This window comes from Chelonia mydas, chromosome 3, assembly GCF_015237465.2.
Source record: "Chelonia mydas isolate rCheMyd1 chromosome 3, rCheMyd1.pri.v2, whole genome shotgun sequence".
NCBI classification, from domain to species: Eukaryota; Metazoa; Chordata; order Testudines; family Cheloniidae; genus Chelonia; species Chelonia mydas.
The window spans coordinates 30,239,484-30,256,185 of record NC_057851.1 but is presented as its reverse complement, the minus strand read 5'-3'; the positions used below and the strand labels follow the sequence as shown (position 1 = coordinate 30,256,185).

The 16,702-nt window shown below is 39.6% G+C and overlaps 1 protein-coding gene across 5 annotated transcripts in view; it reads left to right on the top strand.

The window, feature by feature from the left end:
* Positions 1–16,702, top strand: part of ASAP2 (ArfGAP with SH3 domain, ankyrin repeat and PH domain 2) — a 164,733-nt gene that overhangs the window by 15,519 nt on the left and 132,512 nt on the right. For all 5 annotated transcript variants that reach the window (XM_037894095.2, XM_037894097.2, XM_037894096.2 and 2 more), the window contains one exon: positions 15,392–15,464. In XM_037894095.2, the coding sequence (XP_037750023.1) occupies positions 15,392–15,464 (73 nt within the window). The remainder of the gene's footprint in view (positions 1–15,391; positions 15,465–16,702) is intronic.

Here is a 16,702-nt window from a genome sequence, read left to right as displayed (position 1 = left end):
GTTCTGTAATGGCCTGTGGGAAGCTTTCCAGGGGGAGCATGGTTGCCTTAAACTGTTAATTCCATTGTAGTTAAAGCTGTTCATTCCACAAGAATTTAAGGCCAGCATTTTCAGGGGTTGCCTCTGATTTTGATTGCTTCTGTTTTTGGGTGCCCACCTAGAGAGAATATGCCATAAGGAGTCTCTAGTTTCGCACCCAAAATCAGTGGCCATGTATGAAAAATTTTCTGTATGCTTTCATTTAAAAAACACTCCCCCGTTCCAAATAGCAATTAATGTGGTGTTACTTTCCTGGGTTTGCCCACAGGGAGCTCCAGTGCTTTTTCTACCTGTCATAGCTTGGCCAAGCATCAGCAGAGTGAAATTAACAAGATTCCTCTTCCTGTGTAGTAGCCAAGGGAGGAGGATGATCTTAAAATATATCAAACACTTATTTGCCAGAAGCTGAGCTAATCTTAAATTTATACTGACTACATTGTTTATCTTCCATTAACTATGCTGTAATGTAAGGATTTAATGATTTGATATAAAAGTGTTTGTATTAATATTGAAAGCCCATTTCAGAATTTTTCAGAAGTGGAACACTGTCCTACTAATGATGGCGGGGAAAATAGAATCAAAACTATAGCATACTGTCTGGTAGCTGCCGTATATGATAGAAGTAGGTTGTAAAATTTGACAGCATTGGACCAAAATTGTTTTTAAACATTCATAATTTAGCTAGTAGGAGACCTCGCAAGTGAAACTGACAGATTCATTTTATTTTGTAAGATGAATCAAGTTGAAAAAGTAAACAAACACGTCATTGGGTGGAAAATGAGGTTTTTAGTTTTTTCAGTTGTAAAAATCTAATCTGTTACTGGTAAAATAAGTAGGGACACTGGTTTCTTAACCCACCACCAGCTCCCCATCCCAGCAGTTTAACCTGATGATGATGTACTTTTTAAAAGAAAGGTAAAATCTAAATAATTACTTTACCTCTGCTTATACTAGTTTCTGACAGATGATTCAGCTTTTCTCTAAGTAATACTTGTTAGAAGTGTTCTGTTTGGCAGAATGTCTCCTTTTTTTGTTCTTTTCCTCGCTTCCTGAAATGCCTCCTATTTGCCTGGAGGATAAAAATACCATGGTTAGTGTAAATCCAATGATGGAGGAATTTCTGTTTTTTGTTGTCTTCCTTCAGTGTGGTAGCTTCATATGTGCATGATGAAGATGTCTCTTAGTGCAGATTACTATTACTTACTTCTGTTAAAATAGCTCCCAGAGACCTCAGTCGAGTGCAAGACCCAATTGTGTTGGGGGCTGTAAAAACACATCTCTTGCTATCTGCTTTTAAGCCCAGATGTAAGGTGGATTTAACAAAGAAATGGAGGGAATGGGAAGAAAGTTAGATGGTAACAGCAATAGGAACATGTGGCTGCACAGAATAGCTTGATTTGATTGACTTATATGGTTAGTCATATTGATGTTATGTCCTGCTGATTTGAACCATGAGAAATAAGCTGTAGATATGGTCAAATATCAGGAGCTGATTTATGTAAAATCAGTTTGTAACTGTAGTTCATTTGTTTATACGTCAACTTTTGTCTACAAACAATAGAAGTAACAACCTACACTCTGTGCCCTTTTGAAAAACTGAGTGTATTACAGTAAAAAATGTTCACGGTGTTCATTGAGCTGAATACAGCTAACTCTCTCACAATGCAGACGGTGTTTAACTATTCCACAAGTGACATATGTTTTGTTCTTCCACACTTAATAAGATGAAGGAATTAGCTCCAGTCAGCTTTACTGTCTAAATCCCATACATATCTTCCAAATTACAAAGAAATAAATAAAGTTTGTTACATAGACTGCGATTAGCTTTATCATAAAATCATATTTAAATAGACAACTTATTTTCTCCCAAAAAACTTCAGGCATTCTTTAAAAGATGCGTCCTGGAATGAGTTTCTTCCATGGTAGGGTAAAATCTTCACTGACTTAATTGACTTCAGTGCAGTTACAGCAGTGTTTGACCCAAATGATGTCAAAAGTCCAGTGAAGACAAAGGAAAGACTCCTGTAGACTTCATTGGGCTTTGCATCAGGCTTCAAGAAGCACAACAGATGTAATAAAGAACAATGCAATACAGGATAAACACAAATGTTGTATGGTCTGTCAACACTGTCTCTGGCAGACTCCAAAGCAGATGGCAGCAAGGACATTTTGGTGGCTTGTCTTTTGTAGAGAGTAACTAAAAAGCACCACTGAATTAATTCTTACTCAAAATAAAATGTTTGTTTGAATACAAAGATTAGGTAAAGGAGTATGAGTCCTCTAGTGTATTTCAAGAACTGTGAATGTCTGCAAAGTGACTGACTTCCTGGGTGCTATATAGACAAATAAATATTAACTAATAATTCCCAAAACAAAAGTCAGTGAAATCCTAAACAATAAATGGACCCTATGTTCTTCCATATAGGTTGGTTGGCTTGGGCTAAGATGGGGTGCTAAAGGGACCAAATCCTAAAAGAAAAAAAGAGAGCGCTGAACTGAGAATGCCCTGCTATCAGTCACAGGATTCACGTTTAGGAAGTAAAAGCAAGAGCATGTTAGCCAATCTTAACTTCTCTGCCGAAATATAAGATGAGAGTTGGTGTTTCATAGAACTGGTGCAAGGCTTTAAAAGTGATCCCCAGCAGCCAGAAGTGAACAGAAAGCCAGTGAAGAGGAAAGGCTTCGTATTGATGACTGGAAAGAATCTGAGTGGACAAGATGATGATTTTTACTTGGATATTTTGAGACTGTTCTTTATTGCCTCAGTGACCTAAGTCTCATACAGTCACTATCTTTCTGTGCTTGATAAGGATTTTGTTTTTATGAACATTATTTTCTTCAATAATTAAGTATATCTGTGTATGTGAACATACCTTGATGTTGATATTCTCTGGCATTTGTTAGCACAATTTAGTAACTAATGAAACATAAGGTAACAAATGTATTGTTTTATTTTATTGGCATATAAATGCTTCATGGAAAAATAAACTCTTTTTGAAGACTATACAATGTAAGATGCACCAGAATTATTATGTTGCTGATGACAACCATACTTAAAATCAGCTCATCTCATATCTTGAAATAGGTAGCTGTAATTTTGATGGTGAAGTTATGAAGAAAGGAGAAAAATATGGATTGTATCCTGTCTGTATGACAACTGAGTAATGTATATAAGTTGGCATGTTTGGGGGGAAAATTGCTTTGAAATGAGTTGCCTCAACTTTCTATCTGTCTCTCTTTTAGATATTCAGAAGTTTTAATTGTCAAAAAGGTTTATTATTTTACCTTACATAAATATATCCGTTGCATTTCTCACCTTTTTCTGTAAGGGAGAAAGATGGAAGCTTAACAAGTAATGTTTATGCATTACTTTTCCATTCAGGATACAATAGCATCGTGTAGTGACTTGCATGGAATGACTAAGACTTCGTAACCTTTAAACCGCTGGCTCTTGATTTGCTTTTCTTGATGCAAGTGGTTTTCTAAAGGGTGTATGCTGAGTGATTAATTTGTTAAGAAGAGCCAATAATGTACTTATGCTTGGGTGTGGGTGTGTGCGTGCACACGCACAAGAGAGATGAATGCAACAAACAGCAGTTTCATGTATTCAAACCGATTCTCATCTTTTGCCCTTTATCTTTTTAAAGTAGTTAAATAAATGCAAAGTAAAAGCAATAATAAAATTACAATTTACAGTAATTTAATAAAATGTTTTCTATTAATAATGAGAGAGAAAAGATGGGTGAGGTAATATCTTTTATTGGACCAGCTTCTGTTGGAGGGAAGAGACAAGATTTTGAGCTACGTACAGCTATCTTTCCTTCGAAGACTGGAAAGCTTCTCTCTTTCCCCAGCAGAAGTTGGTACAATAAAATAATAACAAATATCTCACCCACTTTGTGTGTCTCATATCTAGGGTGACCAGATGTCCTGATATTTAACTCTTTGTCCCGCATCCCGACCGATTTCTGATTGGGATGCCATTGGTCCCGATATTGTGTAATTGCCAGGCGATGGTGTCTGGTTGGCACGAGGCTGGCAGGCTCCCTACCCGGCTTCATGCACCTCCTCGGAAGTGGCAACATCTCTCTCTGGGTCCTAGGCACAGGGCTGGCCAGGGGGACTCTGCGTGCTGCCTCCACCGTGAGCCCCTGCTTTGCAGCTCCCATTGGCCAGGAATCGTGGCCAATATGAATTGCGGGGGTGGCGTTTGCAGGCGAGGCAGCGCGCAGAGCCACCTGGCCATGCCTCCGCCTAGGACCCAGAGGGAGATGTCACCACTTCTGAGGAGAAGCCTGAGGTAAGCGCCAGCCCACATCCCCTCCCACACCAAAACTCCCTCCTGGAGTCAGCATCCTAAACCCTCCCCGTGCCCTTGCAGCAGGGCTGGAGCTGGGGCCCTGTGTCTCCCACTGACCCACGGCTTGCAGTGGGGGCTGGAGCTGGGGCAGTGTGCTCCCGACCGGCTTGCGGCGGGGCTGTGACCGGGGCTGCTGTTGGGGCTGTGCGTCCCTGACCTGCAGCTTCCTCGGGCTGTGCGTCCCCCTCCTCCATGACTCCAGTGGAGGCTGTGAGCCTGTGATTTCCTCCCCCCCATGTGTTCCGATATTTTATTCTTGCCATCTGGTCACCCTACTCATATCCTTGGACTAACATAGCAACAACACTTAAGTTAATAATTACACAGGTGTTTTGTTGCTTCATGTGGTCTCACGTGTGTAGAAAATAATCGAAATAGGGATGTGAAACTTTCCAAATATGCAGCTCAGTGGGGTCCTAAACTGTACATGTAGAATCGTTCATCTTTTATATTGCTTCAGTTTAACCCTGTGTATAAGACTTCTGAGGGTTGAAATTGGGATGAAAAACTATGTGGGAGAATGCTTTTTGGGATCCTTGTGATCTCATGACCAGTTATATTTTCTAAGGATTTTTGGGAGAGGGTGGTGGTGCAAGGAGCAGATAGTGGAATACTTAGTAAGCAAATCTGTTCAATTGTTTAGATTCCAGGATAATAGGACCTTTAGTTTAGACCAGGATTTCCCAAACTTGGTTCACGGCTTGTTCAGGGTAAGCCCCTGGTGGGCCGCAAGATGCTTTCTTTACCTGAGCATCCGCAGCTACGGCTGCTTGCAGCTCCCAGTGGGTGCGGTTCGCCATTCCTGGCCAATGGGAGCTGCAGGAAGCAGGGTGGGCCGGGCCACCGCTTCCCGCAGCACCCATTGGCTGGGAACGGTGAACCGCAGCCACTGGGAGCTGCGAGCGGCCATATCTGCGGACGCTCAGGTAAAGAAAGTGTCTCGCGGCCCGCCAGGGACTTGCCCTGAACAAGCTGCGAACAAAGTTTGGGAACCCCTGGTTTAGACCAAAGGGTGCCCCTCCAAAGCTCTGTACATCCTTGACATAACTTCAAAAACGTAAATAACAGGAGTTACAAAACAAATTTTCTAGAGCAACAGCATTACCCCTTCTTACCATGTGTGATATAGTCACTATTAATGTGACCAGTAGAACGTTTAAACCCCCACCACAATTTTTTGCCAGATATACCAGGGCCACAAAAATAGATTGCCTTTGCATTTTGCCCACAAGGTCAACAAACACAGACAATTTTATACCTTGGGGAGAGAACATTTGTGAGGAGAGTGCCCTTGCATAAGAGAGCTCTGTCATCAGCTCCATCCCTTTTTATTATGAGCGGGATGAAGCTTCACGGTCTCTCTCTCTCTATACTGACTGCAACTGAGGCAATAGAGAGAGAGTCTCAAACATGCAGATCTGAGGTTTAAACATTGCTTACACATGGAAATTGACCATCATACCTATTCCAGAATAGCTCCTTGGGTGACATTCTGCTCTGAAATAAAAGTCATTTTTATTTTAGAATAATTTATGCTAATGAAGTACGTATTCTAGAGTAGCTGTTGCAGAATAGCTTATTCCCCAATAGCTATGCCTGTGAATTTCACCATATAAACAAGGCTTTACTTGAATGAGTAAGTAAGGGCTACAGAACATTGTCCTTATTGCTTATCCCTGTTTGTACAAGCAGTTGGTCAGTGGGCAAGTGCTGGGGGAGATTTTGGGAGTAGAAAGGGGAGCCTGTACCTAAGAGGAAGAATAGAACACAGTATAGGGGGAAAACGCAGGAGAGAGAGAAGGGGATACTGGAATCGGACAGGGAGGGTAACTCAGGAAAATATACCCCATGCTCTTTGATGGATAACAGAGTGTAGTAAAACCAGGAAGGGAAAGAAAATATAACAAAAGCAAGAGAAATGTAGTACATAGGACTTTTTGAAAATTGCTAGGTGAATTATTTGATCAATCTGAACATTTGATGACTGACTTGATAAATACATCGTAATAATTGACCAGCCCTGTAGCTTGTCAAATACAAGTCAGCAACTGTTATTAAAAAACAATAAAAATTGTTGAATATATGCTATATTTTTGACTATTCATAACAATCAGTTTAATTTTTAATGAATTTTAATACAGAATTGATTGACAATATATTTCAACTAAATGAAGTCCACATCTGTTTTAAAGGGATGTGACTTTGTGGAGCATGGTCTTGAGGTTTCTGTGGAGATGGGAGAGGCAGGCAATGGAGATAATCATAGATATTTTTTACTTTGGCTTGTAGGCCACCTTGGTGTAGTGGGTGTTGGATATGTTTTGTAAACCCTGATCTATTGTTGATGGGGAACATTCAGTTTTAGGCTTGAAGGTAGGGTTGCCAACTTTCTAATTGCACAAAACTAAACACTCTTGCCCCACCCTTTCCCCGAGTCCCTGCCCCGTCCCTTCTCTGAGGCCCTGTCCCTCACTCCAGCCCCCCTCCCTCAGTTGCTTGCTTTCCCCCTCCTTCCTCACTTTCAGTGGGCTGGGGGTTGGAGTGAGAGAGAGGGTGCAGGCTCTGGGTTGGGGCCAGAAATGAGGGGCTCGGGGTGTGGGCTGGGGCTTTGGGCTGGGGCAGGGGTTGGGGTGTGGGAGGGAGTGAGGGCTCCAGCTGCGGGCTGGGGATGAGGGGTTTGGAGTGCAGGAGGGTGCTCTGGGCTGGGGTAGGGGTTTGGGGTGCAGGGGGGCTTGGGGTGTGGGCTCTGGGAGGGATTCTGGGTGCAGAGGGTGCTCAGGGCTGGGGCAGGGAGTTGGGGTGGGGATGCAGGGTCTGGGAGGGACTTAAGGTGCGGGAGTGGGTTCTGACCTGGGTCAGGGAGTTGGAGTGCAGGCTCCGGCTGGTCGGCGCTTCCCTCAGAAGGAGGCGCAGCCAGGTGGCTCTGTGTGGTGCACGGTGCCTGTGCCCACAGGCACTGCTCCCGCAGCTCCCATTGGCTGTGGTTCACAGCCAATGGGAGCTGCAGAGCCGGCGGCGGGGGCCGCGCACAGCAGAAGTTGGTGACTCCCTCTTTTACCAAATAGATTTCCTATAATCCCGACACTAAAAAGGTACATTCCTCCTTGGACAAATAGTAATTGCCAATCTTTCACTCTGGGGTTTTCTATGTTCCATTATCATGTGTTCTGTGGAAATTAGTTTGCAACATTGCGAAGAATTTGGGTTGTCTGTGTTTTGACTATAGTTGGCAAAATTCCTTTCCCTAACAGCTGCTTCTGCTGCCTGGTTTACTTGTACTCCACCATCTGGCTGTAACCATCTGTTGTCCCTTGTCTTATACTTGGATTTTAAGCCATTAGGGGAAAGGGACATCTCTTTGTTCTGTGTTTGTACAGTGCCTAGCACAATAGGGTCCTGGTTTATGAATAGGGCCCCTACATGCTACGATAATACAGATAATAAATAGTAGAACTGGTAGACAAAAGTGTACAGATTTTCTGTTCAGCAGCGAGTTTACATTATCTCATAGAGGTATTCATCAAAAGGGCAAGAAGATTTTGTTTTCCTGGAAGGAGTATTGAAGAATATTCAATACTTAGTCTCTGTTATTATTTAGTAGTAGTTATTTTCTGAGTGACCTTTTTATAAAGAAGACCAGTCCTAATTATAGAGATTTAATTCTGCTCATTCTTCCCACTAATCACCTATTACCTTGCCAGTGTTCATTTGCCTTCTGGAAGGTTGCCCCTTTCTTGCTCAGCCATATGCAGCAGACAGTGTGTTCTTTACTTACCCAAATATCTTGGAACCTGTCAAATTTGTAAAGGATCTACAGTTATCAAAATGGTCAGATATTTTTCTGGCAATTATTAAAATTCAGAATGAGAGTAGGATTTTTTTTTATGATGTAACTGTTTGGATCTGTGTCTGTATGAGGCCTAGAGTAGATATATATTTTATTTGTGAATATTTTTAAAATACAGTAGGAAGAAGAAAGACCTGATAATATTATTGGTCCATTGTTCGATGGAAATGGTAAAATCATCAATAATGGGGCAGTAGTGTTCAATAAATGTTTCTGTTCTGTATTTGAGGAAAAAATATCATCTCATCATTTGGTGGTGGTAACTCTTTTCATTCCACTAGTCCTTCTGCAGGATGTTAAACAGAAGCTACTGAAGTTAGATCAGAGGGTCTTTAAATCTTTAAATCAGAGGGTCCAGATAACTTGCTTCCAAGAGTTTTAAAAGAGCTGGTTGAGAGGATTGCTTGACTGGTAATGTTGGAACGCTGGGAAGTTCCAGAAGACTGGAAGAAAGCTAATGTTGTGCCAGTTTTAAAAAAAGGGTAAATGGGCTGACTTGGGTAAATATAAGCCTGTCAGCCTCACATTGATCCCAGGCAAGATAATGGAGCGGCTGATATGGGACTTGATTAATGAAGAATTAAAGGAGGATAATGTAATGGAAATCAGCATGGGTTTATGGAAAACAGATCCTGTCAAGCTAATTTGATACTTTTTAATGAGATTACACGTTTGGCTGATAAAATACTTAGTCTTCTGTAAGTCTTCTGACTTGGTACTGCACTATATTTTATTTTAAAAAACTAGAACAATATAAAATTAACATGACACATTAAATGGATTAAAAACTGGCTAATTGATAGGTCTCAAAATGTAATTGTAAATAGGGAATCATCAAACAGATGTGTTTCAAGTGGGGCCCCACGTGGATCAGTTCTTGGCTCTATGCTATTTAACATCTTTATGAATGACCTGGAAGGAAACATGAAATCATCACTGATAAACTTTGTAGATAACAAAAACTGGTGGAGTGGTAAACAATGAAGAAGACAGGTGATTGATTCAGAGTGATTTTGAATGCTTGGTAAGATGGATGCAAGCTAACAATATGTGTTTTTTAATACAGCTAAATGCAAATGTATACATCTAAGAACAAAAAATGTTGGCCACACTTAAGGATAGAGGATGCTGTTCTGGGAAGCTGTGACTTTGAAAATGATTTGGAGGTCATGGTGGATAATCAGCTGAACATGAGCTCCTAGTGTGACGCTATGGCCAAAAGAGCTAATGTGACCTGGGATGTATAAATAGGAGAATCCTTGAGTGGAGCAGAGATGTTATTTTACCTCTATATTTGACACTGGTGCGAGTGCTGCTGCAATATTGTGTCCAATTCTGGTGTCCATAATTCAAGAAGGATGTTGATAAATTGGAGAGGGTTCAGAGAAGAACATGGGAATGATTAAAGGTTTAGAAAGCATGTCTTATAGCAGGGATCGGCAACCTTTGGCACGCGGCCAGTCAGGGAAATACAGTGGCAGGCCAGAATGGTTTGTTTACCCTCAGGTTTGGCCGATGGCAGCTCTGACTGGCCGCAGTTTGCCGTTCCAGGCCAATGAGGGCAGTGGATTTTCCTGATGGGCCGCATGCCAAAGGTTGCCAATCCCTGCCTTATAGCGATTGAGTTCCATGAGTCTATCTAATTAGTTTAACAAAGAGAGGGTTAGGGGATGACTTGATTAGTCTAAAGTATCTACATGGGAAACAAATATTTAGTAATGAGCCCTTCAATCTGGCAGAGAAAGGTGTAACATAACCCAGTGACTGGAAATTGAAGCTAAACAAATATGGACTGGAAATAAGGCATAAATCCCTCACGATAAGCATAATTAACCTAGAGTCATGGTGGATTCTCCATCCATGACATTTATTAAATCAAGATTTGATGCTTTTTAAAAAAAAATATTTTTTAGGAATTATTTTTGGGGCCTGTGTTATTCAGGAGGTCACACTAGATTATCACAATGGTCCCCTGTGGCTTTGGAATCTGTGAATCTGTTAATGTATTTGAAATGGATACTCTTATATACTGCACAATTGGGATCCCAGCTTGGGGATTCCAGTTCAGGTGATTTAGACTTAAATTGCTAAATTGCCACTGCTTCTTTAGGATCGCTAGAACTATAGATTGTTGGTAGTTTCAAGTTTCTTTAGTTGTAAAACATCAATCGATTTGTGGGTGTTGTGTTTCCCAACAGCTTTGACTCCTTCTGCACAATAGGAAATAGACCCATACAGGCTTTTTTATGAGTAAATGCCCTAATAGACCATGATCTATAAAACAGATGTGGAGCAACATTGCAGCCAGCATCAGTAAAACTGGGACTGATTTCTCTATGGGAAGATAGGTTTGACTCTGAACAGTATGGTGCATCTTATTGTTCAGAGTTGGAAAGCATTGCAGTGGTTAACAGTGGAAATTGGCTTATGGAACCAAGTCCATTTAGTTTGCCAATGTGAGGATAAAAGGCCTGACTGCTAGTCAGTGGTCTCTTAGTGACTCCAACTATTTTTACAGGGCTGTATGTTTTGAAATAAGTTAGGTTAACAAAAAGAAACTCGTCTTTTGTTACTTTCTCTGATATACTCATTGGTGAAATTCCTTTTGTTAAATCATATTCAGTAAAGCTGGACTTGTTAAAGCTGGTGACAGTAATCTGAATCGGTTGTTTTATATTCAAAGCACTTAAGCTACATCAATGACATGTTACAGTTTTGAGTTTCTTAAGTTGTCATTTTAAAATTCTCAATTTATTGTTCCCATGGCACCCCTTGCATATATGTAACACCTTATCTTTCTGAATAGCCTGTTACATTTATGTCCTAAAATATATTTGCCATGTGTCTGATCTATGGTTGCTTTTGGAACTATAGCTTTTAGGTGTGGCTAATTAACAATAACCAATTTGAATTCTAGTCAGTTTAAAAAAGAGTAAAAATAGTTTCACATATTAAACCTCCCTCATACCAGTTGTGTGTGGCTTTACAATCATTTTCTTTCTTTAAATGGCCTTTGTCTCCTGTTGCTGTGTGAAGGACCCACACAAACAAAGGGGGAAACTGGCCAATTGAACATGCAGTAATATTAAAGCTTCAGTAGACAGAGAACTGTCAAATGCACAAAGTAAACAAACTGAAAAAAATTTCCAATCTCCTTCAGCTACAGGAATCTTCGATGTTTCTTATACCAATAGTAAATAAAACAATTTTCACATAGAAGTGTAATTTTTTTTTAAAAGTTTGATGTCCCCTTAACTGAAATTAATAAAGCACTTTGATCAGGTAAACTGATGTGTGTGAAGATAATTAATTCCCTGATTTATTTTTTTGTATGTTGTTGCTTCAATATAGCATTTAAGTATGAAAAAGTTGAATTTCAGAAGAACAGAAATAAAACCAGAATGACCACGTGCTGAAATAAACATGCTGATTCTAGACAGCAAGTTTCTCAAAACCGTGATCTCTAGATGTACTAAAGAAGCATCAAATAAGTTCAGAAATAACAATAAATTAGCTTGGCAAGTAGCCTCCCATTATTAGTAGTGGAAACTCCATTCTTCGTCATATAAATCTAGATTGGGCTCAAGACTTTATTTCTTAAGTATACAGAAATCTTCTGCACTGGCAGGAGGATGGGCAAGAAGGTCTCTTTTTAACCTGGAATTTCTGTGATTTGTAGTTGTATTACTGTAGAATTGGCAATATTTGCTGTAAATTAACATGCAGTATATTTACTGATTTTTAGAAAATAGAATTGTGTTTACTGCAGTTATTTCTAGTAAGAGGCAAGTAGAAGTACTCATGTACAGAAGCTGGCTGGGAGCAAGAAAATAAATTATTTGGCCACCCTAGAAAATTTGTGCTAAAATAAATAGATTGTAAAATAAACAACCTTGCAATAGTGAAATTTTAGTACATGATTCAAAACTAGACATCAGTTATGAGGATAAAAGGACCCTGTCATAAAAACTATATAGCTACCTTTCTTCCAGTTCAAAGAATTGATTTAGCATTTTAAATTAGTGAACGTGAATGCCAGAGGATGTAACATCAGAAGCCATTTTAAGTTTCATTGCTTCTGACACAGTGTTTGGAAGAATCCAAAGAGAGAAACTGAATGAAAGGAAAATTGAGAGCATGTTGGTGAGTGTAGATATAGCATGTGCATATTTTTAAAAATAGAAATACAGAATTGAAGTTGAAATGTACAAAAAAGCTGGAGCTTTCTGTTAAAATGATTAGCAGGTGCTGAAAACTGTGCAAATAGGAGGAAGAAGAGAATAGGAAGAACCATACTAAATAAAGAGAGCTAATATTCTTAATACAAGAAAAGAGGAACATAAATACAAGCTCCCATTTAAAATGATAAAGGGTCTGATTCATCAACATGTTGTTCCAGTTTTACATTAGAATAATTCCTCTGAGATCACTGGAGTAAAGTAGTGGTGAATCAGGCCTAGGGGCAGTAGTTAAACAAACAAAAGATCAAAAATAGTAAGGAAAGTATTGTAAAAGTGACTGAATTTCTGTGTTTGATGCACATAGTGGCTTTTTTTTTGTTTTGTTTTTTTTGCAGTCAGTATTAATCAGTCTGTAGGCATACATAACCAGCAGAGTTTCAGCATAATCTAAACATTTTACATATACCTCAAAGAACAAAACACAACATGTATATGTTATCATCATGACATTTTGGCATGCATCTTGTTAAAAACAGTATTTTTATTTCAAGTGTGTAATATAAACACAAACATACAGCACCACCATAAATCCTTTCAATTCCATATTCCAACTACTTATTTTTTGATGGTGAGGAATAAAAATGGGATACTGAATCCAGGCTGCATTCACATTTTTCATTCTGCTGCATAGATTTGGACTCGATTATCCAAGAGAGTGGTAGCAGAGCCACATCAACAAATACAGTGTCTTCTCAGAATGATTTTAACTTGTTTCATTCATTGGAGTTCTCTAGGCACATGGAGATAGGTAGGCTGCAACCTCCCTGTTTGTTTACCACTGTAAGGAGAATGATACAAATACCTACATGTATAGAACCTGCAAAATGGGCATATACTCATTATGACTAGTGAGCGTGCACTAAGCAAGCAGTCTGCTGTTAAGAATTCACTTTGACTAGTCTTTGGTCAAAATCTAAGTTTGTTGACCTTCAAAGCATGCTTCAAAGACTTTTCCCTACTTCATGAGCTGAATGAGACCCACATAAGACTTCCCTTTTGAACATCACTGTTAATTTTATTCCTATACTCAGTATTTTTAAATAATTAGAAATGATCCCGGAGACTGATTGGTATGTTTTGTTTGATTTATAAATTACATAAAAATGATTAACAGTAGGATAACTGTAAACAGTGGGTCAGATTCATTGATGCAGTTTCATTAGTCGATTGACTTAAGCCAGGATGAATTTGGCACAGTATTTTTGTAGAAAATCTCATGGTAGCCTGATCTTGGTTTAAGAGTATTGTGACAAAGTTCCTCCTCTGCCTTGGTGGGTCCTGTGCTTATTGGCAGATTTTTTCGCCTCAGAGGTTCACGGCTGCCCTCAGTTTGGCCACTTTCGTGGCTCAAATCTGCTGTTCATTCAGTTAGCCTCATCACTGGCCAGCATGGGGAAAGTGTCTGCAGATCCACTTAGTGGATTGGTGAACATGCCAGAGACCTTCCACTCTGGTGGAACCCACAGTCCAGTTCAACTCCTCCGGTATCAAGTAGGGAGTTGGGGGAGTGGGGGGAACCCGGGCCTGCCCTCCACTCCGGGTTCCAGCCCAGGGCCCTCTGGATTGCAGCTGTCTACAGTGGCTCCTGCAACAGCTGCTTGACAGCTACAACTCCCTGGGCTACTTCCCCCTGGCCTCCTCCCAACACCTTCTTTATTCTCACCACAGGCCCTTCCTCCTGATGTCTGATAATGCTTGTACTTCTCAGACTTCCAGTAGTACACCTTCTCATTCTCAGTTTCTTGCGCCTCTTGTTCCCAGCTCCTCGCACACACCACAAACTGAAGTGAGCTCCTTTTTAAAACCCAGGTGCCCTGATTAGCCTGCCTTAATTGATTCTAGCAGCTTCTTGATTGGCTGTAGGTGTTCTAATCAGCCTGTCTACCTTAATTGTTTCCAGAAAGTTCCTGATTGTTCTGGAACCTTCCCTGTTACCTTACCCAGGAAAAAGGGACCTACTTAACCTGGGGCTAATATATCTTCCTTCTATCACTCTCCTGTAACCATCTGGCCCGACCCTGTCACAGTATATATAATAAAACCGGTGGTTTGTAATACTGTTCTTCAGTGATATCTGCGGGTTCTTAACCACTTATGAAAACCAGACTCCAAGTCTCTGCACTTTCAATATGTTTTGCTTCGTTTTGATGAGCACAGGTTCTTCTGCATCCCAGAAAAACTGTAGGCTTCACTTTATTTCGCTATATTTCACCTTCAGTTTTGCAGGCAATAGGTTTGCTGTCTTCGTTTCTTCCTTTGAAATACATTTGTTATGGATATTGGAGAATCGTGAATATGATTTTAATGTGAATTTTATGTTGTCATTGTGAAAGCCTTGTATAGTAATAAACAGTGAAAGACCAAGTCATTGTATTGTTGAAATATCTGCTATCTCTTTTGTTCAGCACAGCAGTCAGAAAGTTCCTGTGGTCAGAAGTACAATTAATAAACTAAATTATCTTGGAAAACCAAAATTAGTTGTCATTTTTAATCTTGTTGCTAGAGAAGTGACGTTGTTTTGTTCTTCATCAGCATCAAAGTATAGGGTGTAATGAAAATGTTTCCATCATCTTTAATAATGATTTAACATAGGAAGAATAGCTTTACTGTGTGAACGTTTTCAGTTCTTTTGGAATATTAAACTTATTGTAACACTAGAAGAAAACTGGCTTAACTGTGGTGTTGATCACCAACGGAAGAGGGAAGGAAGGAAAGTTTCTGTGGCAAGAAGCAGCAAAACAGCATGCTGATGGATTTTTAAAAAAATGTTTTTATTTAATCATTACAAAATAGAGTTGGCCAAGATGGTAATGAGTAGGACATTAACATTTTCCCCAATATATAACTCAGCCAAGGGCTGTTTTATAATTTGCATTTAATGTTTATTCATATTTTTTGTTTTAGGCTCTCGATGTTGACCGAACAGTTCTTTATAAAATGAAGAAATCAGTGAAAGCTATAAATGTATCTGGGCTGGGTAAGTACATTATAATTCTGTACGGTCAATTTCTCTGACAACTGCTTTGCATTTGAAGCAAGAAGACTTAAACTTGATCTGTTTGCTGAATTGGGAACTTCTAATACAAGCAGTGTTGAAGTGAGGCTCACTAACAAATATATTCTAGACAGTGATCCTGCCCTGGCAGTGAGAGAACTAGATTATTTAATGTTTGGGATTTTTTTTTCCCTCCTCAACTCTTAATTGCTGTGAACTGCAGAATGAGAACAAAGCCAATGAACTACAGTCTTCTATTGCTGGTGACCTATGAAACAAAAATCTTTTCACCTGTCAAGGAAAATAAAAATACAAAGAAATATTTCTGTGTGCGCATTGTATATACATATTTATAAAAATAATTTTGACATATTAATATATTTATTTTAAAAATGCACACACAGATATTTACTGGTATTTTATCTTCCTTGACAGATGATGAGAATTTTCTGTTTTTTGGTGGGTGGCCAGCCATAAAAAAAAAAAAAAAAAGAGCTTTATAATATAATCATAGAAACATAGGTCTGGAAGGGACCTCAAGTCCAGACCTCGCGCTGAGGCAGTACCAAGTCTATCCATAGACCATCCCTGATAAGTGTTAGTGTAACCTGTTCTTAAAAACCTTCAAAGACAGGGATTCCACAACCTCCCTGGTAATCTATTTTAGTACTTATATCTAATCCTTGTATTAAAAGAATATTTTACCTAATATGTAACCTAAATCTTCCTTGCTCCAGATTCAGGCCATAAGTACTTCTTGTCCTGCCTTTAGAGGACGTGGAAAACAATTATCACCACCCTCTTTATAGCAGCCCTTAACATATTTGAAGTCCCCCTCAGTCTTCATTTCTCATGACTAAACATGCACAGTTTTTCTTAACCTTCCTTATAGGTCAGGTTTTCTAAGTCTTTTATCCTTTTTGTTGCTCTCCTCTGGACTCCCTCAAATTTTTCCACACCTTTCCTAAAATGTGATGCCTAGAACGGGACACGGTACTCCTGCTCAGCCGTGCTGAGTAGGGCAGGACAGTACTTGGTGTGTCTTACTTACAACACTTCTGTTAATACGCTCCAGTATTAGACTTTTTTTGCAAGTGCATCCCACTGTTGGCTCCTATTCAATTTTTGCTCCGCTATAACCCCCAGTTCCTTTTCTGCAGTATTACTGCCTAGCCAGTTAGTCCCCATTTTATTTTTCTTCTTTCTAAATGTAGTAATTT